Source organism: Myotis daubentonii, chromosome 3, assembly GCF_963259705.1.
Source record: "Myotis daubentonii chromosome 3, mMyoDau2.1, whole genome shotgun sequence".
NCBI classification, from domain to species: domain Eukaryota; kingdom Metazoa; phylum Chordata; class Mammalia; order Chiroptera; family Vespertilionidae; genus Myotis; species Myotis daubentonii.
In genome coordinates this window covers 219,748,896-219,772,361 of record NC_081842.1, presented here as the reverse complement: position 1 = coordinate 219,772,361, position 23,466 = coordinate 219,748,896, and the positions used below count along the sequence as shown (strand labels likewise).

The window sequence follows — 23,466 nt, the reverse complement described above, 5'->3', positions numbered from 1 at the left end:
CACGCCCAGACCCCGCCCCGCCGCCCGCACGTGGATGGAGGAGCCCTGGTGCCCGCGGGACCCTCAGCACCGCGACCCAATCCCCGGGGCGGCCCGCGCGGACCTGGCAGGGGCTGTGCAAACGGAAGGCGCGGCACCCAGTGGCCCCGACGTAGCCGGGACCCTGGTGATGAGGGCGCGGGGTGCAGGCTGTCGCTGGGACGTGCGCCCCGGGGTGGGGGGGGGTGGCGGTAGTGGGCAGGCTGTGTGTGGGTGGGGGCAGATCTGTCCCTGCCCCTCAGTTTGGCTGTGAACCTAAAACTTCTCTGAAAAACAGAGTCTCTATTTTTTTCTTGTTTAGGGAGAGAGTGGGACAGAGAGAACATCGATGTTAGAGAAACACATGGATTGGGCGCCTCCTGCATGATCACCGACCAGGGCCCGGGCGGGAGGAGCCTGCAACCGAGGTACATGCCCTTGACCGGACTCGAACCCGGGACACTTCCGTCTGCAGGCCGATGCTCTAACCACTGGGCAAAACCGGTCGGGGCACAGAGTCTATTTCTAAACTATTTAGTAGAGCCCGGCCAGTGTGGCTCAGTGGCTGAGCATCGACCTATGAACCAGGAGGTCAGGGTTCGATTCCTGGTCAGGGCACATGCCCGGGTTGCGGGCTCGATCCCCAGTGTGGGGCGTGCAGGAGGCAGCCGATCCTTGATTCTCTCTCATCACTGATGTTTCATCTCTCTCTCCCTCACCCTTCCTCTCTGAAATCAATAAAAATATTTTTTAAAAAATAAAATAAACTATTTAGTAGAGCCCGGCCAGTGTGGCTCAGTGGCTGAGCATCGACCTATGAACCAGGAGGTCACGGTTCGATTCCCGGTCAGGGCACAGGTCCCAGTTGTGGGCTTAACCCCGGGGGGGGGGCGTGCAGGAGGCGGCTGATTAATGCTTCTCTCTCATCATTTATGATTCTCTCTCTCCCTCTCCCTCTCTGAAATCAATGAAAGTATTTTTTTTAAAAAAAAAGAGAAAAATTAAAATTAAAAAAAATGTAGTGGAGCCCTCGCTTGTTTGGCTCAATGGCTACAGTGTTGGCCTGTGGACTGAAAGGTCCCCAGTGGGTGGCGTGCAGGAGGCAGCCGATCAGTGATTCTCTCTCATCATTGAAGTTTCTCTCTCTCTCTCCCTCTTACTTCCTCTCTGAAACCAATAAAAATATATATTTTTTAAAAAATATAGTGGAGCCCAGCACCTGACCACTTGGAGTCCATTGATTGAAGCTTGAGGCTCGTATGGGGGTACCTGGGGGGGGTTCCTAAGTGTCTGTGCCCTTTAGCCCAGAACTGCCGTGCAGGCAGCCCCGGCCGGGTGTGGGCAGGGCAGAGGTCTGAAATGTTATCTATGCAAAACCTGTGGCCACCAGGCCAGGAGCGATGAGGTGTGAGCAGGAGGGCGACAGGGAGGGCTCCGGATGTGGGTGGCAGATGGAGCCCTGAGTCATGGAGGGTGGGCAGTGTCCGAGGTGGGCTCAAGAGGGGACCCCCATGCTCAAGACGGACCTGGCCCAGGACTGTTCCCTTGCTGCACCCCTTGGCTCCTGGCTGAACCCCCTCCCACCTCCTGCTTCCTGGGGAGAGGGATGGGCAAGGGCTATACATATATATATTTCTTGATTCCAGAGAGGAAGGGAGAGGGAGAGAGAGAAACATCCATGATGAGAGAGAATCATAGATCGGCTGCCTCCTGCACGCCCCACACTGGGGATCGAGCCTGCAACCCAGGCCTGTGCCCTGGCCGGGAATTGAACCGTGACCTCCTGGTTTCATAGGTCGACGCTCAATCACTGAGCCACTGGGCGAGCACGGGCACGGGCTTTTAAAGCTCTCCTGGGTCCCCTGGAGGGAGTGGGGTGAAGTCCCTGGTCCATGAAGCCTCCAGACCCCAGAGCCCACACCTGCCCTGGACATGGCCACACCCACCAGGCGTCAGCACTGAGCTCAGCACCCAGCAGCCTGGGAACCCGTCTGTGGGTCAGGACGAGCACCCACACACGCTTTCTGGGAGTTAGGAGGAGCCTCCTCCCCTGCTTGGCCAACCAGGCGCTTGGTGGGGTTCCAGCAGCTTGGGTGCCCCCACACCCTGTGGGCTGTAGCTGCAGACACTGCCCGTGGCTTAGAGCCCCAGGGAGCCGGTCACCCCTCCCAACCTCGGGATCCTGTGGGGAGGGCTGGAGAGGAGAGGCCAGGCACTGGTTGAAGCTCGAGGCACCTGAAGCCTGGACCAGAGGCCTGTCTGGTTGCAACTCTGACTGCTGAGCAGTCCAGCCCAGATCTGCTCGGACAAACCAGGCCATCCTGGAGGCTGCGGAGGGCTAGCCTCAGTTTCCCCCAGTGGACTGAAGGGTTCTGGGGCCCCACCTCCTCTGGGAAGCCCGCCTAGATTGCTCAGCCTCATTTCCCAGCCCTTCAACTGAAGCTCAGGCACAGGGAGCAGGTGAAGGCTGCTGGGGATGCTGGGGTGGAGCAGTGGGGTCTCAGGAATGTGCCCCGGGCGCACCCCCAGGCTGGGGTGTGGCTGTGACATGGGCAGAGCCAGGAGACCTTGTTCAAGCCCCTCCAAGCTCAGCATGGGGCAGCGGTTCCTTTTCTGAGGGAAACGATAGGCTCAGCTCTTGTTCCCAAGTCCCAGGATGCATGAGCCCCTCAGAGAGGGGGCTCTCGGGAAGCATGTCAAACTCGAGGCCCGCGGGCCACATGCAGCCCACAACACATACATCTGCGGCCCAGCCAATATAACGGTATGTAAGAAACGTTTTAACAAAAATTTCATAACTTGCCCTGACTAGTTTGGCTCAGTGGATAGAGCATCGGCCCGGGTTCGATTCCGGTCAAGGGCATGTACCTGGGTTGCGGGCACATCCCCAGTGGGGGGTGTGCAGGAGGCAGCTGATCGATGTTTCTCTCTCATCGATGTTTCTAACTCTCTATCCCTCTCCCTTCCTCTCTGTAAAAAATCAATCAACACTAATAAAAGAGAAAAATGGTAATTGGCGTACGAGCTACCCTTTCCATTGGCTAATCAGGGCTATATGCAAATTAACTGCCAACTAAGTTTGGCAGTTAACTGTCAACAATATGGCGGTTAATTTGCATACGTAGGCACAATGCAGGGAGGCGAAAGGGAAAGCAGGAAGAAGCCCCCTGCCACTGACAGTGATCGGAAACCCAGGGGGGAGCTAAGAGCTGGGGGGCAGGGCAAAGGCGGCCCTGCCCCCCAGCCATGATCGGAGAGTCAGGTGCCTTTTCCGCTTTGACCAGTGATAGCAGGAAGTAGGGGTGGAGCCAGCGATGGGAGCTGGGCACGGTCGAAGCTGGCAGTCCCAGGAGCTAGGGGTCCATTGCTTGGGCCTAAAGCGAAGCCCACGATTGTGGGGCCGCTGCAGCTGCGGGTCCCCGCTGCCCGAGCTGGACACCTCAGCCAGAGACATCCTGCAGGGGCAGGGGCGGAGCCCGCGCGATCGCGGTGCCCCCGATGCCACTGCAGGTCCCTGCTGCCCGGGCCGGGCGCCTAGGCCAGAGGCGTCAGGCCTGGGCAAGGGGCCGATCCTGCGATTGGAGGGTGATGGGGGTCAACGCCTGAGGGCTCCCAGTATGTGAGAGGGGGCAGGCTGGGCTGAGGGACACTCCCCCCCACACACACACCCAGTGCACGAATTTCGTGCACCGGGCCCCTAGTAAAATATATTTTTAAAAATTTCATAACTTAGTTTTTACAATATCCTGTTATACATAATCTGTATATATAAAAGCCTAAGCAACCGGCCAACCGGCCGACCATTCGCCCATCCGACCGGTAGCTATGATGCACACTGACCACCAGGGGGCAGACGCTCAACACAGGAGCTGCCAAGCTGCGGTGACTTGGCAGCTGCAGTTCTCGAGGTGACGCACCAGCCTGATTCCAGGGTGAGTCACCCAAGAACCGCCCTCTCGCAATCCAGGACCCCTCGGGGGGTGTCAGAGAGCTGGTTTCGGCCCCATCCCTGCAGGCCAGGCCGAGGGACCCCACCGGTGCACGAATCTGTGCACTGAGCCTCTAGTTATTAAAAACGGACTACAACATCTGCTAATGACTGATGACTATCATTGTGCTGCATTCATTTCCCTTACCCACAGGATCACCGTTTCCCTCCACGAACACCAGCAGCGAATGTTCTAGCAGCCGATGGCCACGCCCGTCCGTCTGGGACTGACGTGTTGGGCGTGCGCAACAGGAAGTATTTCACTTTCTTTTCTTTTTTTCTTTTTTTTATATTTTATTGATTTTTTACAGAGAGGAAGGGGGAGAGATAGAGAGTTAGAAACATCGATGAGAGAGAAACATCGATCAGCCGCCTCCTGCACATCTCCCACTGGGGATGTGCCCGCAACCCAGGTACATGCCCTTGACTGGCATCGAACCTGGGACCCTTCAGTCCGCAGGCCGACGCTCTATCCACTGAGCCAAACCGGTTTTGGCTGTTTCACTTTCAGAGAACAAGAAAAAGAGGCTTATTTGCGTGACGCTTATTAATTTGTGCCGTTATTTAGTGTCTGGTAAGAATGTTCAAGAAAAAATATTAATTTTTATTTAAATGTTCTATTATTTTATGTTAACAATCACTCATTTACTTCAGCCCTTTGTATTCAGCACGTCTCTATCGAAATAAACCTACGTTTCTATGAAAATTAAAGGGTTTTTTTGGGGCCACATACACTTAACCCTTGTTTGTTTGGCCCGTGTTAGCCTTTGAGTGTGACATGCTTGCCCTAGGGCAGCGGTTCCCAACCTGTGGGTGGCGACGCCTTTGGGGGTCGAACGACCCTTTCACAGGGGTCGCCTAAGACCAGGGGTCCTCAGACTACGGCCCGCGGGCCGCACGCGGCCGCCGAAAACATGTATCCAGCCCGCCGGGTGTCTTTGCCGCCGCTGCCTGTCCTGCTTAGCAGCCGACGCGTCCCGGGCCCGCAGTGCGCGTGTGTGGAATGCCTGAGGGGCAGGGAACTGGCCCCGTTTAAAAAGTTTGAGGGCCTCTGCCTAAGACCATCAGAAAGCACATATATAATTACGTACTGTTTTTGTGATGAATCCCTGTGCTTTAATTTTGTTCAATTTGTCACAATGAAATTGGGGGTCACAACATGAGGGACTGTATTAAAGGGTCGCGGCGTGAGGAAGGTTGAGAACCACTGCTCTAGGGTGACTGTGGTCCCAGCTGCCAGAGGCTCAGAGGGGAAGGGGAGGCAGGGGTCCGGGAGCCCTGAGATCTCTGTTCAGCGCTGGTGGGGGTGGGTCTGAGGGCTGGGACGGAACTCCAGGTGAAGGTGCTCCAAGTGGACCTCCTGCCTCTGCTCATTCTATTCACCCGAGGATATTTTTCCATTGATTTTTAGAGAGAGTGGAAGAGAGAGGGAGAGACCAAGAGAAACATCGATGTGATTGGTTGCCTCCTGCACATGCCCTGACCAGGGCCCGGGCCGGGGAGGAGCCACAACCAAGGTGTGTGCCCTTGACCGGAATCGAACCTGGGACCCTTTGGCCTGCAGGCCGACGCTCTATCCCAGCGATGGCGAACCTTCTGAGCTCGGCGTGTCAGCATTTTGAAAAACCCTAACTTAGCTCTGGTGCCGTGTCACATATAGAAATTTTTTGATCTTTGCAACCATAGTAAAACAAAGACTTCTATTTTTGGTATTTATTTTATATATTTAAATGCCATTTAACAAAGAAAAATCAACCAAAACAATGAGTTCGCGTGTCACCTCTGACACGCGTGTCATAGGTTCGCCATCACTGCTCTATCCACTGAGCCCACTGGCCAGGCTGCCCATTCTGAAGGCACGAGGCCAGGTCTGCGTGCGCACGGCCGCCCGGTTCTGGGAAGCACCCGTCTGCTGTGGCCCCAAACCATTCGGTAAATCCCGGCGGAGGGTGCTTGTTGGACCAGGGGCTGGGCTGCGTCCTTCGGTCCTTCTGGAAGCAGGGACGCTTAGAACCTTCTGGAATGGGCTTGTGGGGGAGGGGAGGGGGCAGGGCGAGCTGGGCTGGGCAGAGATGTGCAGGGAAAGAACAGGCCCACTGGAGAGGCGGGCGGGGCCGAGCCATGCCCTCACCTGGGCCCCACGGAAACGCAGGCGGGTTACGTGACTGCACGGGCGGGGAGCGCAGCCTTCAGCGGAGAATGACGCCAGAGCGCGGCAGTGCCCGCAGCTTCCTTCCTGTCGCGGCCGCGGGCCGGCCTCCGGGGCGTGTGGTTTCCCAGGGGCAGCAGCGCACTGCTTATGGCTCATGAGCAGTCATATTTTCTCGCTTCACAGAAGTCGCCGTGTTCGTGGCTGTGAGGGCCCCACGGGGGAGTCTGTCGTCACCAGAAGGGCTGGGGGCAGGGAGAGCGGGGGCCTGGTGGGGACACGCCAGGGGGTGCCCGTGGGCCCCGGGATGGGGGGGCACAGCTCAACACCCCGGCCTGGGACGCCCTGAGAAGGTTGGGGGTTGTCAGCAGAGCCAGGCATGGACCAGGGTGCGTAAAGCAGTGGTTCTCAACCTTCCTGAAGCCGCGACCCTTTAATACAGTTCCTCATGCTGTGGTGACCCCCAATTTCATTGTTACGAATTGAACATAATTAAAGCACAGTGATTAATCACAAAAACGATATGTAATTATGTATGTGTTTTCCGATGGTCTTAGGCGACCCCTGTGAAAGGGTCATTCGACCCCCAAAGGGTCGCGACCCACAGGTTGAGAACTGCTGGCGTAGAGCCATGAGAAGCTAGGAATAGCTGGGCTGGGGCGGGTTTGGGGAGGACCCCCAAGGTCTGGCCCCTCCTTCAGGTCCCACCTGGGGGCCACTGTCCCCCTTTCTCACTATGGGCGCTCAGTGAGCTGCCGGGAAAATGATGGCTCCCTCCCTTTGCAGCCAGAGGTTCCAGGGAGGAGTCAGAGGTTTGAGAAGAGAAAGGACTGAGGCCAGGCCTGGGGGCAACTTCTGGGAGAAAGCTGGCCGGGGTGGGGCGGGCGGCGGGCGTGGGGAAGGGAGGAGGGGGCACTGAGGCTCCGCCAAGGCCACAGCGGGTCCTCCCAGCTGCACGCACCGCGGCCAGGGCCTGTGTGTACCCCGAGGTCCCTGCGGCTCCCTGGCAGGACGCCCAGCAGATGGCAGCCCTGGTCGGGGGGGGGGGACTGGGAGGGAGGGGGCCACGGGGGCCGAGCAGGTGTCCCTGAGCCGGTCTCTGCCAAGTGCACCCCGTGGGCTCCCGGGAGGTCTGGCCTCCACGCCCCCCCAGGTACTGGGGCGTTTCACTTCCGATTCCCTCCCGGCAGCTCCTACGCGTTTCTGATGCCGACGGTCGGCCCCACCTCCCGCCGCGGCTCGTGGTCTCGCTCACCTCAGTGTTTCCACGGCCGGATCCCGGCTTCCTGTCACGTTCTGCCTCCAGTTCAGCGGAGGTGGCGCACACAGGAGGGACGCTGAGGGGGGCGCCTGCACCCCCAGGACGCTGCCCGAGGGGCCACACGGGTGGGCGGTGTAGCCCGTGCCCGCTGCGTGCGCGAGTGCCAGCCGAGTGCTGCCCGCGGTCCCTCTGAACGCCGCACCGTCTCCATCCACCTGCCGCCCGTGGAGGCCTGGGTTCCCCTTGGGGACCTTCCACTCGCTTCCCTCCTGCAGGGCTGGCAGTGTGGCCCCACGAGGACCTGGGTGGCGTGGCCCTGGGGTGGGAGGGGTGCGGGTGCCCACACACTCAGGCCGCAGGCGTGGTCTGCGGGGCCAGGAGGAGGAGAGGGCAGGGGCTCTCGGAGGAGCAGATGCCACCTCTGAGCCCTTTGGGACTCGCCAGGACCCCAGCCCCACCCCTTGCACTGGGGCCGCAGGCCCCTCGCCCTCATTTAGGATCTCGATGTCTGACTGCCAGTCCCCCACAGGTACTGGGCTGGCTCACCAGAGCCCCTCCCACACCCCGGCCTCAGAGGCCGCCAGCCAGGGTGGCCAGGTCCCAGGAATGCCAGTCCCAGCCACAGGCACCCAGACAGAGACCCACATTTGCCAGCAGCGTTTATTGGGGTTACCACCTGGGTGGGGAGTATGCACGGCATACATAGCGGCCCAGGTGCCGGCCCTGGGACCTGGGAGCCACATCCCCCGTGGGAGCCGGGCACAGGGGTGACGGGGGTGAGGTGACAGCGACGGGGTGATGTGTACCCTGGGGGGCGGCCTGCGCCTGGGGGTACCCCACCACCTGGCCTGGGAGGGCGCAGCTGCCCCAGGGACGTGCTCAGAGCTTGGCCAGCGTGGAGTGGGCGTCCGAGTGCTCCTCCTGGATGGGCTTCCGGCAGCTGTGGCCTCCTGGGCAGAGGAGAGGGCGGAAGTGAGGCCTCGGCCTCGGCCTTCAGGCGTCGGCTGGGCCGCGCTGCACTCACCGGGGGGCTTGGGGGCGGCGGGCGGCCTCCAGACGCTGTAGTGCAGGAGCAGGACCAGGGCGGCAGCCACAGGGGCCAGCAGGCCCAGGCCCAGCGCCAGGCCCAGGACAGCAGCCAGCTCGGGGCCTGCGAGGAGCAGCGCTGTAGTGGGGTCCACCGCGGAGGCCAGGGCAGCCCCACCCACCCCCACGTCTCCACCCACCCGCCCTCCCACCCCACACCCCACGGGGCTAGGGCCCTGCTGGGGGAGGCCGGGGGCTCTTACCCCTGGGGGGCTCTGTGGGGGGGCTGGTGGGGGGCTGTGAGGTCAGGGTCCAAGGGGTGGAGGGCTGGGTGGTGGAGGGCTGGGCCGTGGCGCCCCGGGTCGCCCCGGGCCGGCTGGCAGGGGGCGTCCTGTCCTCGCAGACGGCGTCAGAGCTGCTGCTGGCGGCGAGCAGGGTGTGCTTGCCCTCCGCGGTGCAGCTGAGGGCAGAGGTCGTCAGCCCGGCCCGTGCCCCCTCCTCCCGGTGGACCCCACGGGCCGGGGCTGGGCCAGGACTGTGGAGACTGCGTCCCTGCCGCCCCAGCCTGGCCCCACCCTCAGGGTCTCCAGGGCCTGCTCACCCCACATCCCCTCGCTCACTCTGCTTCCCACTGGCTCCTCCCAGCCCTTCACCCCAGCCCCTGCCCCACCATGAAGTCCTAATACAGCTCCCAGCCGTGGCGAGAGGACCTCCCACAGTCCCGGGTCCTGGGCTGGTCTCCCCGCTCCCCCTGCAGCCCAGCAGGGAGGCCCGAGGGCCCGGATGAGGCCGGGCCAGGGCTGAGCAGGGCGATGCCACCACGGGGGATGTGGCTCCCAGGCCCCAGGGGCCCGAGCCGTCCAGCCCCAGGACACTCACTTGGTCCAGGGCTTGCAGGCCTCATTGTTGCCCGGGGAGAAGTGTCTGGGGGGGCACGGGGCGCAGTCTGCAACGAAGACAAAGACGGTGGCGGCCGGGCTGTGCCGCTGGGCTCCCCGCCTCGGCCCTAGAAGCCTTCCTGCCTGCGTCCCACCCACTGGCCCGCCCGCAGCCCCCACCCCGCACCCCACCTTGGCATGGCCTGTGGGGCGGGCACGGGGCGGTCAGCAGTGCGGGGAGTGGGTGCAGCGTGTGGTGGGGACATGCCCGCCCGCCCGGCTCACCGACTCCTCGCTTGAAGCCCCCGTGGGGCTGGGTGCCGGGCCGGCAGCTGCACACGGTGTCTTTCGTGGCGGTGCACGCCCGCCTGGTCTCACTCCCGCTTCCTGGGGGCACGGGGGGGGGGAGGCTGCAGGACCAGCCAAGGCCCACCGCCCCTCCCTCATTCCCTCGGCCCCAGAGGCTGCGTCCGGCCCGGCCACGTGGCGCGAGGCCATGGCTGCCTGGCTCCCTGCCCACCGCGTCCAGCCTCCAGGACTCCCCGTGGCCACGTGGCCGCACACGCCGCCCCCCTCGGTCTCCGCCCCTGGGAGGAGGGAGGTGCCCGGGGACCCCCGGCAGAGCACCCTGCTGCGGTTTGGGGTTTGTGGCTGTGGCTGTGGCTGGGGGGCCCCCGTCTGGGGTTGGGGGGCTCACGCTGGTTGCACTGCGTGCAGGGCTTGCAGGGCTCGTAGTTGGTGGCCTCGTTGTAGTGGCCGGTCTCGCACTCGCTGCACTTGGTGTCCTGGGTGTCGGTGCAGCGGCTCTCCATCCCGAACCCTGTTGGCGTTGGGCTTGCGAGGCCTGGCTGGTCCCAGGTCCCTCACCACCCTGGGCGTCACCCACCCTGTCACCCCGAGTCCACGGTCCCACAACACCCGCAGCCCTTCGCCTCCTGCGTGTCTGCCCCACATCCCCGTCCCTGTCCACCTCCTCCTCAGGCCCCTGCCCTCATCCTCTGCCCCACGTCCTCCAAGTCCCCGTCCCCGTGCCCTGCCCCACGGCCGGCTGCTCACCTGGCGGGCAGTCTTGGCAGCACTTGCTGCCCCGAGGGTAGGTGTTCCCAGGGCAGGTGAGCTTGGCCGCGGCGCCCAGCGCGAGCCCCAGGAGCAGGAGGGCGGTCGGAGGTGCCCGGGGCCGCTGAGCGCCCTCACACATCTCTGCCTCGGCAGCTGGGCAGGAGTGTGCGTGTTTTCCTCGCAGGATGTGGCTATAAAGGCTGGGGGAGGGGCAGGGAGGAGGCGGAGAGGGGACTGAGGACACCCCTCGACTACCTCAGGCTCAGCCCTCCCAGCCCGTGCAGACCTGGCCAGAGGACCCCAGTCTCCCGCCCCCCCAGGGCAGGTCGGTCCCCGCCGTCTGGTCTGCACCCACCTGCACACCAGCCCTCCCAGCATGCCAGGCCTCACCCTCACAGGTGCCCCGAGCACACCAGGAGCCGAGGCACAGCCAGGAGACAGGCCCTGGTCAGGGCCTCCTTCAGCCAGGGCTGCGGGAGGGATCCCGGCTCCAGGGCTGGAGTCCTCGGCCAGCGGGGCGGGCAGTGGCCAGCAGTGTGGCTGCAGCCGCGTCTGGGCCCGGAGGTGTGAGAGGCGGGTGTCCCCAGGTCCACACGGGAGCCCTGACCCCCAGGGTGGCTGTACTTGCAGGTGAGGTCAGAGGAGGCTGTAAGGGTAGGGCCTGGCCCCACACGACCGGCCTTGTTGCAAGAGACCCCAGGAGCCACAGAGGGCCGGCCGGCCACGTGAAGACATGGCAGGTGGCCGCCTGCCCGCCAAGGACGCCACAGGGGACAGCCTGGCTGACACCCGCTGGGGAGCCCCGACGGGGCTGGGGCAGAAGCACCTCATCCAGGCCCCAGCCCTGCTCCCGGGCCGGCCGGCCAGACCCAGCCGTGCCGCCGAGAGGGCCCACCCTCTCCGGGCAGCAGGTGCAGCCTGGGAGCACGTGTGGCTGTGTCCCTGTGTGCGAGGCGTGTCCCTGGCCCCCGTGCTAGAGCGTGTGGCTGCTCCGGGAGCCCTGGTCGAGGGCACGCCCCAGCTCCCCGAACAGAGAAGACGGCCGGCCCAGCCGACTGTCCCGGGGGCCTCAGACAGGGCCTGGGCAGCCCCAGGACAGGTGGGCGCCAGGTGTGTAAAGGTGGAGTGAGCACACACATACACATGCATGCACACGTGCACGCACCACGCACACGTGCGCACACGCACACAGGTCTGGCATCGCTGGGCGCCGGCGGCTGGGGCGGCACGGCTGGTTGTTTTTGTACCTTTTAAGTCGTGCCGTGGCCCAGGCTTACCTACTCGACAGCTAATTTAAGGAGTTTCCCAGAGAGGAGCCTCCCACAGGACGAGGCCCGGAAAGTCCCTCCTGCCGGCGGCTCAGGTAGCAGCAGTTCCCGGCCCACCTGCGGGAAAGTCCCCAGGCCACGCGGCCACGGCGGCTCAGCCCTCCGGAGCCTCTGAGGGAGAAGGTCCCCACCGGAGAGGGCAGCCTGGTGAGTGTGCGTGCGTGTGCGCGTGCCCCATCTCCGGGGACGGTGAAGACGTCTTTTTCTTGCCAAATACAGAAAACCGTGGCCTCCGGGGCGGCACCCTCTCCTTCCCAGGGGCCTGCATGGGGCCCTGCCTGAGGGTCTGTCGCCTGAGGTCCCCACACCTGGCCCACGTGCGGGGGTTTGCTCACGGGTGACCCGTGGGCACTGACAGCGGCCCGTCACTGCGGGCCCAGCCTCCGGCCCGGGGTGCAGCTGATCGGGTGCTCACACCTGCTCCCCCCGACCCACCTGGGCCTGGCCCCCCCTCCCTCCACATGAGCTCCCCCACCACCACCTCCTTCCCTCCACCACGAGCTCCCAGCTCCCGTCAGATCTGAAAACAGCTTCTGCTTTGTCTGTCTGCAAACCCAGGTGTCAACTCGCCCGTTCCTCGGTGGCAGCCCCAGCCCCAAGCTGCTCGGAAGGGGGCCCCGTGGCAAGGGCTGTTCACACGGCTGCTCGGGCGCCCTCTGCTCCGCAGTGGAACCTTCACAGGCCAAGCCACCCAGCTGGCCAGAAAGCTGTGCCCTGAGGCACCACAGCCATGAGGAGGGGCCAGCGGTGGATGGGGTGCTGGGGGCGCCCACATGCCAGGAGTGTGGGGTCGGGGGCCCGCAGTCACAGCCTCAGAGCCTGATCCCCCCACACACACACCAGCCAGAGCACGGGGCACGCTGACCCTAGCGGGGGGAGGGGGGGGTCTGGACAGCTAGTGCCACAGGGTGGACTGCAGACAACAAGCTAGCCCATAGTGGCCCGCAAGGCCCCCACTCCCCTAAAGCAGAGCCCAGGGCTCAGCCTTAGATGTCCCCACAACCTGGACTCCCATTTCCTCCTGGCCCCTCAAGGGCGGTTCCCAGACCTGCCTCCCTCTCCCTGGTATGGCCCCCATCCTGTCATGGTTCCTGCACAAGACACCCCACTCAAACCCAGGGTTCTAACCAACCCCCACCTCAAAGCTCAAGGGAAGCCATCTGGCCACAGATATTCCAAGTTACCGTTTATGCGTTTTTGTCCCCCCCAAAAATGAAGCTGGAAGGAAGAGAGACTACACTTTAAATAACGCATGTGGCTCTGGCCGCAGGTCCGTGACTCTTGGGGACGGAGGGCAGCTCTGGCCGCGCTGATCCCCACGGAACAGGTCACCGCGCCCGGCCGCGCAGCCCCCAGGAACCCGGAGCTGCTTCTGCGGGCGGGTGAGCTGCAGCCTGGGTCAGTGCCCTGGCGGCTCCAGTTCTCGGAAGCGAAGAGCAGCGGGGTGGGCGGCCAGGCCCGCTCAGAACTCCTCGTGCACGCTGCGGGCGTAGTCCACCAGCTTGCTGCCCGTGAAGAACTCGCTGTACTTGAGCACCTCCTCGGGCTCCAGGTGCTGGTTCTGGTTCTCGTCCGCGATGGCGATCATCTGCTTGGCCTCGTTGAGGGCGTTGTACTCGTTCATGGGATCCATGTACTCCTGCAAGGACGCCGCGTCAGCACCAGCCGCACCTGCCCGGCCGCCACCCAGTCCGCACCCGAGGCCCCGGGAGCAGCCAGGCGTGATGGCCACAGCGAGCTCCGCCTTCTCTCCGACACCCTGTGGACTGGGCAGCAGGACGGGTGCGGGAATGTTCTGGAAGACGGACACAGGTCTGGCGATGGCCCAGGCCAGGAGGGTGCGGCCTCTGTGGGCTCGGGGAGAGGGTGGGGAGGGGAGGGGAGGCCCTGCCAGGATGGAGCAGGGGCTTGCTGGTCACATGGACGGGGCCTGAATGGTCACAGGACCCCGAGCTGCCCCAGCATCACAGGGAGCAGAGAATTCTCAAGTAAAATGAAATGACTCATCACAGTGAAGGAGTGCTCACAGCGCGGACACCGCAGGTTCCAGCCACACCGTGCCCGGCCACCGACCCCCGACGGGCAGGCTTCTCAGAGCCAGGACTGGCCACGTCACCCGGGACACCCAGACCCAGGGACGGGCACGGCCGCCTTCTGGGAGTGGACGCTAGCGATGCTGGTTGGGCCCCCGGGAGCCCATGGCCTCCGCTCAGGTCCCACCCAGTGACCAGTGACCAGTGACCAGCCACGGGGAGCCACACCCACGCTGCCTCCTGCTCGGGACCAGCTTGCAGGTGGCTCGCTGGCCACAGGCAGGCCCCCAGCCCCCACGCCCCCCACGCTCACCTCCAGCTCTGCCATGGTCACGATTCCGTCGTGGTTGGCGTCAATCAGCTCCTCAAACTCCTTCCGCCTGTCCCTCACCCAGCTGTCGTCCATGTCCTGGCCACGCTGGTTCTCCACGGTGCCCACAGGCAGGGAGATGAACTCGGACAGCGAGAGCTGCTTGTCGCCGTCCTGGTCTGGGGAACAACGGGGCGCTCAGCCTCCGGTGGGCACAGGAGCCCCGGGGCCACGGGAAGAGCCAACCAAGGGGTGGTGCTGCCGGATTTTCCGTGTGTGACGTTTCCGGCTGAAGCTGAACGGCCGTGCCTCCCGGGGGCGGGGGACCTGGCTGAGGCCACGTGGCGCCCACCAGGCTGCTTTCCTTCAGAGCCCAGCCCGAGACCACCCCGGCCTCCCGGCTCAGACAGCAAGCCCCACCGCGGGGCCTGGCCGCCAGCACGAGGGGCTGTGGCCCGGGCAGGGCCAGCTCACCCAGGTCCCGCACGATCTCCTTGACCATGAAGCGGAGCATGCCGCGGCTGTGCTCGGGGTGCAGGAAGGACAGGAACTCCTCCTCGCCCAGCAGCAGGTCCGGCGGGGGGTTGTCCGCCTGGTACCAGCGGTCCTTGAGGTTCTCCAGGACTTCCTGTGCTGCGAGCGAGAGGCACCCGTGAGCATCCCGGCACAGACCCCGCATGCGTCGCCCCGCACGCTCCCCAGTCCCGAGACGCTGCCTGAGTGCTGAGGCCACAGGCCCTGCCCCTCAGAGAAGAGTTCAGCCCCAAACTCCCCAACACAGATGTCCCCCCCAGATACAGCCCCGAGTCTCGGACACAGACGCCCCCACATGCAGGGGCAGCCCCCCATGGGCACGGGCCTCCACCGATGCTGGGGCAGCCCCCAGCCTGCTGCGAGGCCACGGGACACGCCCTGACGAGGGCACAAAGGACTCTGACCCTTTCCCTCCTTCCCAGGGGCCGGGCGGAGGGCGGGCCCTGAGGGAAAACCCGCTCTGCAGCCCCACCGGGCCCCAGGCCCGCCCCGTCTCTGTGGGACAGCGGGCACCGGGCGAGAGCGAGGATCGCACGGGCGGCCTGTGGGCCGGTGACCATCTGGCTCCAACAGCAGGAAGCGGCCGGCGCAGGGGTCCCCCGCCCCGGCCCCGCCGCTGTCAGCAGGGAGCAGGGTCACTGGCGCTCACTGCCCTCGGAGGGACAGGCCCGAGCCAGAGCAGCTGGCGGTGCCGCCGGCCCCACGGCGGGGAGTGACGCTGGTTTAGGACCAAAGACAAGCAGGTCACACCCAAAGCCAAGGCGGCCAGCACACAGGCTCCCGTGGACGTGGCCACACACACGACGCCTCAACTCGCACAGAAACGCAGGCTTATTTCCACGGAGACAGGCCGCATACAAAGGGCTGAGAGAGACGGGTCATCGTTCACATAAAATAACAGGACCTTTTAATAAAAATTAGTACTTCTTCTTGACCATTAACCTACCAGACACTGCATAACTGCACAAATTAGTAAGCGTCACGCAAATAAGCCTGTTTCTCTTGTTCCCCGAAAGCGAAATAGTTCCTGTTGCGCACACCAAGCAAGTCAGTCCAAGACGGACGACGTGGCCATCGGCTGCTGGAACATTCGCTGCGGGTGTTCGTGGAGGGAACGGTGGGGCTGCGCGTGAGGCGCGGAGGGAAACGAATGCAGCACGATGATAGTCATCAGTCGTTACCGGACGTCGTAGTTCGTTATTAATAATTACGTATAACAGGATATTGTAAAAATTAAGTTACGAAATTTCTATTAACACGTTTCTTACACACGGTTATATTGGCTGGGCCGCAAAAACATTCGTTGTGGGCGCATGCGGCCTGAGGGCCGCGAGTTTGACACACGTGCTCTAAGATGAGATCCCTGGGGCTGGGGCGGCCTGACGCCCAGCGGCAAGGCCCTTGTGTGAGAAGACACACTAGACAGACTGACGGGGCCTCGAGCAGGGACGCCCACATCCAGAGCTGGAAGGTGCCTGGGACTGGCCTGCTCCGAGCGGGAGGGAACGGCCCTGAGAGGCGCCCCCACCCGGCCAGGTGTGACGGCAGCCCCAGGAACCCAGCGGGGACCCACCCCCTCCCCAGGGCCCGCCCCCTTCCCCTCCCCCCCCAATTCCCTCCCGGACCGGAAGGGAAACAAGGGACTCATCGAACAGGCAGGACAGCAGAGAGGAGAGTGAGGGGCAGGCAGGGGGCAGGGTGTGGAGCTCGCACGCACCTCCGCACCTCCGACCCAGCCCGACACCGGCTCCCTCAGCAGGCGGGGCCTGGACAGGCCGCCAGAGCGCTCCCCACCCCTGGGCTCCCCACCCCTGGGCTCCCCACCCCTGGCGGCAGCAGCAGCAGGAGAGGCCCCACAACCCAGGTGCCTTTGGGCAGGGCCTGAGCCGCAGGACACACGAAGGGACACAGCCCACGGGAGAGACGGACAAGCACCGGAGAGGGAGCACAGACGGACCCTGGACCCGGGTGCGGGGCCGGAGCCGGGAGAGTGCGTGGCCGCCGAGGGGCTGAGCAGAAACAACACAGGTGTGAGCGTGAACCCCGCGTCTCTAAGTCTCACCTCAGCAGAGGGAAGCGGGAGGAGGAGGAAGAAACGGAAAGGTGGGGGGGCTTCACCTCGCTTGTTACGAAGATGCGGGCTGGCTCCCAGAACCCCGCCGCGGCCGCGAACAGACGCTTCAGCGGGTCCGCAGGAGACAGAAACGAGGGGGCACCTTCTTACTGACCCCAGGGGCCGGCTCCACCCCCACCCGCACCCCCACCAGACAAACCCATTACAAGGGAAGAAAAACTGCAGACCAGCATCTCTATAAACAGGTGCAAAATCCTCAACAACCATCAGCCACGTGACTCCAACAGGGTATGGAGCAGCGATGGCGAACCTTTTGAGCTCGGCGTGCCAGCATTTTGAAAAACCCTAACTTCACTCTGGTGCCGTGTCACATGTAGAAATTTTTTGATCTTTGCAACCATAGTAAAACAAAGACTTATCTTTTTTATATTTATTTTATATATTTAAATGCCATTTCACAAAGAAAAATCAACCAAAAAAATGAGTTCGCGTGTCACCTGACACGCGTGTCATAGGTTCGCCATCACTGGTCTAGAGAGTCACCCCCGCAGCCAGGTGGGACTTATCCCAGGTGTGCAAGGTGGTGTGGACCTGAAAGTCAGCCCCGGCATGCTCACGGGACACTGGAAGCTCTCCGGCCAGGGGCAGGAGCAAGAAGACAGCCCGTCCACCTCCTCAACACCACCCTGGAGCCCAGCTCACACATCGGGGCAGACAGGGAGACAGAGGCCGGGGTGGGGAGAGGACACAGCTGTCTGTTCACGGCGTCACAATTGCCTGTCAGCACCCAGACCAGCGCACGGCCGCAGCAGGGCCGGGGGAGGCCGACACTCACATCAACTACTTTCCTGGCACCAGAAGGCAAGCCAGGCCGCAGGGCTGATGGCAGAGGGCCTGCCAGGCACAGCAGTGCCCAGGTCCACAGGGGGCAACAGTGGCCCCGGCAGCCTCCTCAAAGCAGAGGATGGAAGAGTAACAGGGACACCACCGAGGCTGTAACACGCTCCACCCACAGCCAGGGCCCACGCCGGCAGGGATAGGGCGGCAGGGACAGGGCGGCAGAGGTGCCTCTGAGGAGCACGCGCGTCCGTCCGGGGAAGACGGCACCGTAGCCCTGGGGCCGTGGCGGGTGACGACCCAGCAGTGAAGAAGGAACAGGGCCGACAGGCACCACACGGCACATTCAAGGGTCCCACAGCCCAACATGAGCTGCGGACACACCTGGGGGGGCGGGGGGCGGCAGCGGCCAGTGAAGGGTGCAAGCTCAGACCCCATCGCAGTGAGACGAGTTCAAAGGGATGGCCCTGACACCTGAGGGGGGCGGGTCTGTCCCCCCTGCTCCCCCCAGCGTCCACGCCCAGGCAGGTGCCCACCTGGTCACTGGGTTCTGACCCCACAGCGTCCCCCCCCGGTTCTGACCCAGTGTCCCCTGCACAGCGTTCCCCCCCCCCGGTTCTGACCCAGTGTCCCCTGCACAGCGTCCCCCCCCCCCCGGTTCTGACCCAGTGTCCCCTGCACCGCGTCCCCCCCCCCGGTTCTGACCCAGTGTCCCCTGCACAGCGTCCCCCCCCCGGTTCTGACCCAGTGTCCCCCCCCCAGGGCGGCGCCCGGGCCCGGCACTCACTCTCCTCGTCGACGTTCAGCTCCTGGTTGCTCTTTATCTTCTCGGCAACTTCCCTCTCGTCGTGGCCTTTGCTCACCAAGAACTTGACCTTGTACTCATCCCAGGACACGCGGCCTGAAACGCAGGTCGTCCTGTTAGAACGTCTAACACCACGCTTTTAAACAGGTGCTCTATTTCTTAAAAACATTCTTACTGATTTCAGAGCGGAAAGGAGGGAGACAGGAACGCCGATGGCCATCAGCAGCAGGCTGCCTCCCGCACGCCCCTACTCGGGTGGACCCTACAGCCCAGGCCTGCGGCCCTGGTTCCGTTTGATGCTCAACCACCGGCCGCGCCGGCCAGGCTGCGTGAGGATCTCAACAGACTCTTAGAAGACCTGTCTACCCCGGCCCGTGTGGCTCAGCGTGTGAGCGTCGGTTGACCTCTGAACTAGGGGGTCATGGTTCGTTCCTGCTCAGGACGCGCCCGGGGTGTGGGTGACCCTCAGTCGGGGTGCATACAGCAGGCCGACTGTTTCTTTCTCACATCGACGTCTCTCTCTCACTCCTTCCCTGTCTCTCAATCGATAAGATCCCGTGCACGCACTGTGAGGCAGATGCACGCAGGCGGCCGGTTCCAACCTCTCCCAGCCCCTCCTGGCCAGCAGAGCCAGCTGGGAAGTGGCCTCTCAGGCAGCACCCCTGGGGCCCTTCCGGCTCTCCCGTCCTCCGCCTGGGCCCCCAGCCCCAGCGGGTCAGGGCTGGGTGAGGGCGGTACCGTCGCCATCAGGGTCCACGGCGTGGAAGTGCGCCCTGCTCTCCTCCACGGCCTCCTGGAAGTGCTCGGCCGTCTTCTCCACGATCCAGCGCTGCATCTCCTTGGCACTGATCCTCCCGTCGCCGTTCACGTCCACCCTGCGGCAGACGGGCCGGGTCAGACCGGGACAGAAGGACAGAGGATGGCGGGGGCTCCACAGGCAGCTGTGAAACCACCCGAACGGGGACACTGCACCCAGTGGGAACGCTGGGGACGGCGGTCGGGGAGGATGCCGGGGACAGCGGGCGGGCGGGGGCAGCGGGCGGGCGGGGACGCGGCGCTGTGTCTGCAGCTCTGCGTCACCCCGGCAGGCTCGGGCCCTGGGCAGGCTCGTGGGCTCCCCACATGCTGCTCGGCGGTGGACTCACACCCAGCTCCACAGACACAGACGCTGCGATGGACCAGAGTCCCGGGCACAGGGCTGGAGGTGAGACGCCAGAGCAGGTGGAGGACAGGTGCCGATGCACCAGCTGGGGACAGGTGTGCGAGGCTGCACGCGCGTGCACACACACACACACACACACACCCAGAGCAGGGTGCACACGCCCCCCCACGGGCAGCCACCCCGGACAGCAGCACCCTCTCCTGCAGGAGACCAGCTCCCTGGAGACAGCACTGCGGCCGAGGCAGGGACAGACGACCTGGAGCGCCTGGTCGCGTGAACTGAGTCAGCCTGTTCTTCACATCCCTGAGGGGGCCGTCGGGCAAGGCTCACCGGGTGGCTGCTGTCCCGTCAGCCCCGGCTCCTGGCGCCTCCTCTCCGGCCCCCCCTCCTCCCGAGCACTGGACCGCGAAGGCCCTGGTCTGGCCGTGGCCCTCTCCCCAGCGTTGCACCGAGTGCCCAATCTTCCCCTCGATGCCCGGCTCCTGCTGCCTCAGCTCCCTCTCCTGCAGGGACTGCAGGCGGCGTCCAACCCCCCTTCAGCTGCTGGGGCCCCATCAGTCTCCCGGTAATGAGCCTTCAGCAGGCCCAGCCCGGCCCCCCTGTGTCCGCAGGCCGGGGCCCCATGCCCTCCATCGTCTCCACCCTTGCCATCCCCCGCGCCTGGTCCCGCTGCTTGTGGAGGACATGGTGTGCGCCAGGCCTCACGCCCTATCACAGGAATTTCCAGGCACACGTGCCCAGCGCCAGCTCGCAAGCCCGCTCGCCGTCAGCTCTGTGCACCCGCAGAAGCTGAAGCCTTCCCCACACCTCCCGGTCGCTGAGGCCTCCTCTAGCTGGACTGCGACCTGCTGTGACCACTCCCATGACCTTTCACCACCACGCACAGGGCGCATGGGGCGCACGGAGCGCACGGGGTGGGCCCTGCTCCAGGCCATCCCACAGCCCTCCCAGCTGTCAGGCCTCTCGCCCCTCCTGGCCCAGCCACCTGCTCAGGCTCACGTCCTCAGCTCGACCCCTGTGACCCTGCAAACTCTCGGAGCTGTCAACCAGGAGCAGTGACGGCGCCTCCTTCCCTCGCCTGGGCAGTCAGGATGGACCAGCAGGGCCGCCGGTGCCCCGCCACCCCCCGCCCCCGGGGTGCCCCACCCCCGAGGGGCCCCGCCCCCGGCACCTACTTGGAGAAGATGACCATCAGCTTCCGCCTGCTCTTCCGAGGCTCCGCGTCCTCCTCGAACCCGTCCGTGTCCTTCCCCAGGAAGACCTCCTGGTGGAAGTCCTTGTTGAGGTGCCCGTCCATCTCCAGCTTCACCCCGTTCAGGTGGTCGGGGGGCAGGATCTCATTGTCCTCCCTGTGGCCGCCTCTGTCCCGGGCTGACGAGTGGTTGGCAGGCCGGGCAGACGTGTCCATCAGAAGGAGGAGGCCCAGGAGCCAGAGGCAGCGAGGAGCCAGGCCACAGCCGGGAGCTGGCCTGGACGCCATGGCCCGGGGTCCGGCCCGCGGGGCGGCCTGCGCGTGAGGCCAGGAGCTGGGGAGAGAGGAGAGGCAGGCGAGGAAGTGAGACCACAGTCCACGGCCACAGGCCCCAGCGAGTGCTGACGGCCCTCAGAGAGGACGCTGCTGGACAGACCCCAGCGAGAGCCGGACTGGAGAGCCGGCCTCCAGGCCACGCAAGGAACGGTGCTCGCTCCCGCCTCCCACTCCGCGCCGTCGCCACCCCTCCCGGCATCGAGCTGACCCCACAGTCGGGGAGCCCCCTCGAGATCCCCACTCAGCCCCTGTGAGCTCTGCGACCCCGGCTAAGCCGCCTGGCCTCCTCGGCCTCCTGTCCCGTGAGAAGGAAGCCCCCCCCAGGCTCTGCGAGGAGGGGCCTGGAGCCAGCAAACACCCAAACCCGCCCGCAGGGCACCAGCCCCTTCCCACCTCCCACCACGATGACCCCTATGGTTCTCTCTCTCACACACACACAAGCACACGAGTGCGCACGGGCACACCCAAGTCGGGGACAGAGCCCCCCGGACCTTCACACGTCACCCAAAGGGAACTCCAGCTCCTCCTGCCCCTTAACCGGCTCCTCTGCCAGTCTGCCCACCTGGCGAACACCTGCTGGTCCCTCCAGGTGCGGTGGGGCCCCGCCTCCTCTGACAGGGTCCCAGGGAGGAGCAGGGGGTGGGGGTGGGGTGGCCCTGGGCACACTCCCCTCAGGCCTGGGTCCTGCCAGCAGCCAAGTCGGGGCACGTGGGGTTCAGGAACCAGGGAGCCCCCCCAGCCTGAGGGCACACGGGGCCGGAAGGCCGGCGGCTGCCCCCTGGCCTGGCCCTGCCACTACTTGCTTCTCGGACGCCTCCTGTCTACCCACCTGCTCCCGACGCACCCTGAGGCCTGAGCCTCTATGTGCACCTTGGACCCGAGTGCCACTGGGGCCTCAGCCGGGTCTCGCTCTGAGTCATTCCTTCGAGGAAGCGAGTCCCCGAGGGCAGCCTGATGTCCCTTCCCAGGTCGGTGGGGCCTGCGCCCTCCCCACCCACCGAGCCCGCCGGCTGCCCGGCTGCCCCGGTGCTCTGGGCGTGACCAGCCTCCAGCCAGTTACTGGAACTCGTGTTTGTCCTCAGGGCACGGGACCCCGTGTCCCCCAGCTTCACGCCCAGCACCCGTTCCGCCGTCCACGCAGAGGGCACCCGTCCCGCCGTCCACGCACAGAGGGCACCCGTTCCGCCGTCCACGCAGAGGGCACCCGTCCCGCCGTCCGCACAGAGGGCACCCGTCCCGCCGTCCACGCACAGAGGGCACCCGCCATGCTGTCCACACGTAGTGGGCACCCGTCCCGCCGTCCGCACAGAGGGCACCCGTCCCGCCGTCCACGCACAGAGGGCACCCGTCATGCTGTCCACACGCAGTGGGCACCCGTCCCACCGTCCACGCACAGAGGGCACCCGCCATGCTGTCCACACGCAGTGGGCACCCGTCCCGCCGTCCGCACAGAGGGCACCCGTCCCGCCGTCCGCGCAGAGGGCACCCGTCCCGCCGTCCACGCACAGAGGGCACCCGTCATGCTGTCCACGCCCAGCGGGCACTCAGCCAGGCCGAGGGGTAAAGGCTGGAGTTCCAGCTACGCCTGCGCCCTGCAAAGTGCACCCTGGACACCCCAGGGCCCGGGACCCAGAGTGTAACCCGAGTGGAGGCCCGACAGCCGGGCAAGCAGCTGGGGCACAGGCGCCAGGCCCCCCAGGGGGCGGCGGTCGGGGGGGGGGCAGGCACCCTCCTTCCCACGGGGGGGCCCCGCCCGGCGCTCCCCGCACCGCCCCCCCGTCCTGGCGGTGACAGCCCCGCCCCCTAACGGGCTGCACTTCGCTCCCGACAAGGTCAACCCGCCGCGACCGTCCCCACGGGCGGCGCCCGGGCATCTACACGGCGCTTCGCACAGAGTCGCCCGGGGACAGCGGCGCAGACGCGGGGAGGCCGGCGAGGCTCCCGCCCTCGGCTCCGGCCTTTCCCGGTGTCCCCCGTCCCCGCCGGAGGCGACAGGCCGCGGCCGCCCGGGGGTCCGTCCCGCGGAGCGTTTCCTGTCGCCCAAACGCCAGCGCTGGTTCCACGGCTGCTCCCGGCTCGGGAGGCGCCGGCGGGCGTCAGGTCTTCACCGAGCCCGACGGCGGGCGTCGCGGCCCCCGAGTCGCGGACGAGGACGGGGAGGTCGCCCCGCGCCGCCCGCGCCCCTCGGCCCGTGTCCCCGACACCCGGCCTCCGCGCCCCGCGCCCCGAACTCACCGCCCGGGAGCCGCCGACGCTGTGACGCCTCCAGCCCGACTCGGCTAGGCCGCGGCCATCTTTCTTCCGGGAAGGGACGGGGCTCCGGGCCGGGGGCGGTACGACCTCGCGCGAGGACGCCGGCGCCGCCATCTTGCCTCCGGGCGGAAGTGGCCGAGCGGCCCTCCCGGAGCGACCAATGAAAAAGCTGCGCGGGGTCACGTGACGGGCCGCCGGCCCACGTGACGGGCGGCCGCCGGGC

The 23,466-nt window shown here is 65.1% G+C and overlaps 2 protein-coding genes across 2 annotated transcripts; both read right to left on the bottom strand.

The window, feature by feature from the left end:
• Positions 1-8,168: 8,168 nt before the first annotated feature.
• Positions 8,169-11,943, bottom strand: TNFRSF4 (TNF receptor superfamily member 4). Its single transcript, XM_059691615.1, has 7 exons — positions 10,377-11,943; positions 10,018-10,140; positions 9,606-9,707; positions 9,322-9,388; positions 8,706-8,902; positions 8,441-8,566; positions 8,169-8,366 (listed from the first exon to the last, which is right to left on the bottom strand). The coding sequence occupies exons 1-7, from the start codon at positions 10,516-10,518 to the stop codon at positions 8,296-8,298; spliced, it is 828 nt and encodes a 275-aa protein (XP_059547598.1). The 5' UTR covers positions 10,519-11,943; the 3' UTR covers positions 8,169-8,295.
• Positions 11,944-12,880: 937 nt separating this feature from the next.
• SDF4 (stromal cell derived factor 4) lies at positions 12,881-23,350 on the bottom strand. The gene is made up of 7 exons (XM_059691613.1): positions 23,226-23,350; positions 20,638-20,988; positions 19,039-19,175; positions 18,283-18,396; positions 14,525-14,683; positions 14,054-14,229; positions 12,881-13,346 (listed from the first exon to the last, which is right to left on the bottom strand). Exons 2-7 carry the CDS (start codon positions 20,940-20,942, stop codon positions 13,170-13,172), a joined length of 1,068 nt encoding a protein of 355 aa, XP_059547596.1. The 5' UTR covers positions 20,943-20,988; positions 23,226-23,350; the 3' UTR covers positions 12,881-13,169.
• Between the last annotated feature and the right edge of the window lie 116 nt (positions 23,351-23,466).

Excerpts from the sequence above, each read along its gene's own strand:
- SDF4 (XM_059691613.1), bottom strand. The coding sequence starts at position 20,942 with ATGGCGTCCAGGCCAGCTCCCGGCTGTGGCCTGGCTCCTCGCTGCCTC. Across the intron at positions 19,176-20,637 it reads CTGATGGTCATCTTCTCCAA|GGTGGACGTGAACGGCGACG; the intron begins GTAGGTGCCGGG and ends CGTCTGCCGCAG. Across the intron at positions 13,347-14,053 it reads TGACCATGGCAGAGCTGGAG|GAGTACATGGATCCCATGAA; the intron begins GTGAGCGTGGGG and ends GCGTCCTTGCAG.
- TNFRSF4 (XM_059691615.1), bottom strand. The coding sequence starts at position 10,518 with ATGTGTGAGGGCGCTCAGCGGCCCCGGGCACCTCCGACCGCCCTCCTG. Across the intron at positions 9,708-10,017 it reads CTGCACGCAGTGCAACCAGC|GAAGCGGGAGTGAGACCAGG; the intron begins GTGAGCCCCCCA and ends CCGTGCCCCCAG. Across the intron at positions 8,903-9,321 it reads GCCTGCAAGCCCTGGACCAA|CTGCACCGCGGAGGGCAAGC; the intron begins GTGAGTGTCCTG and ends CTCTGCCCTCAG.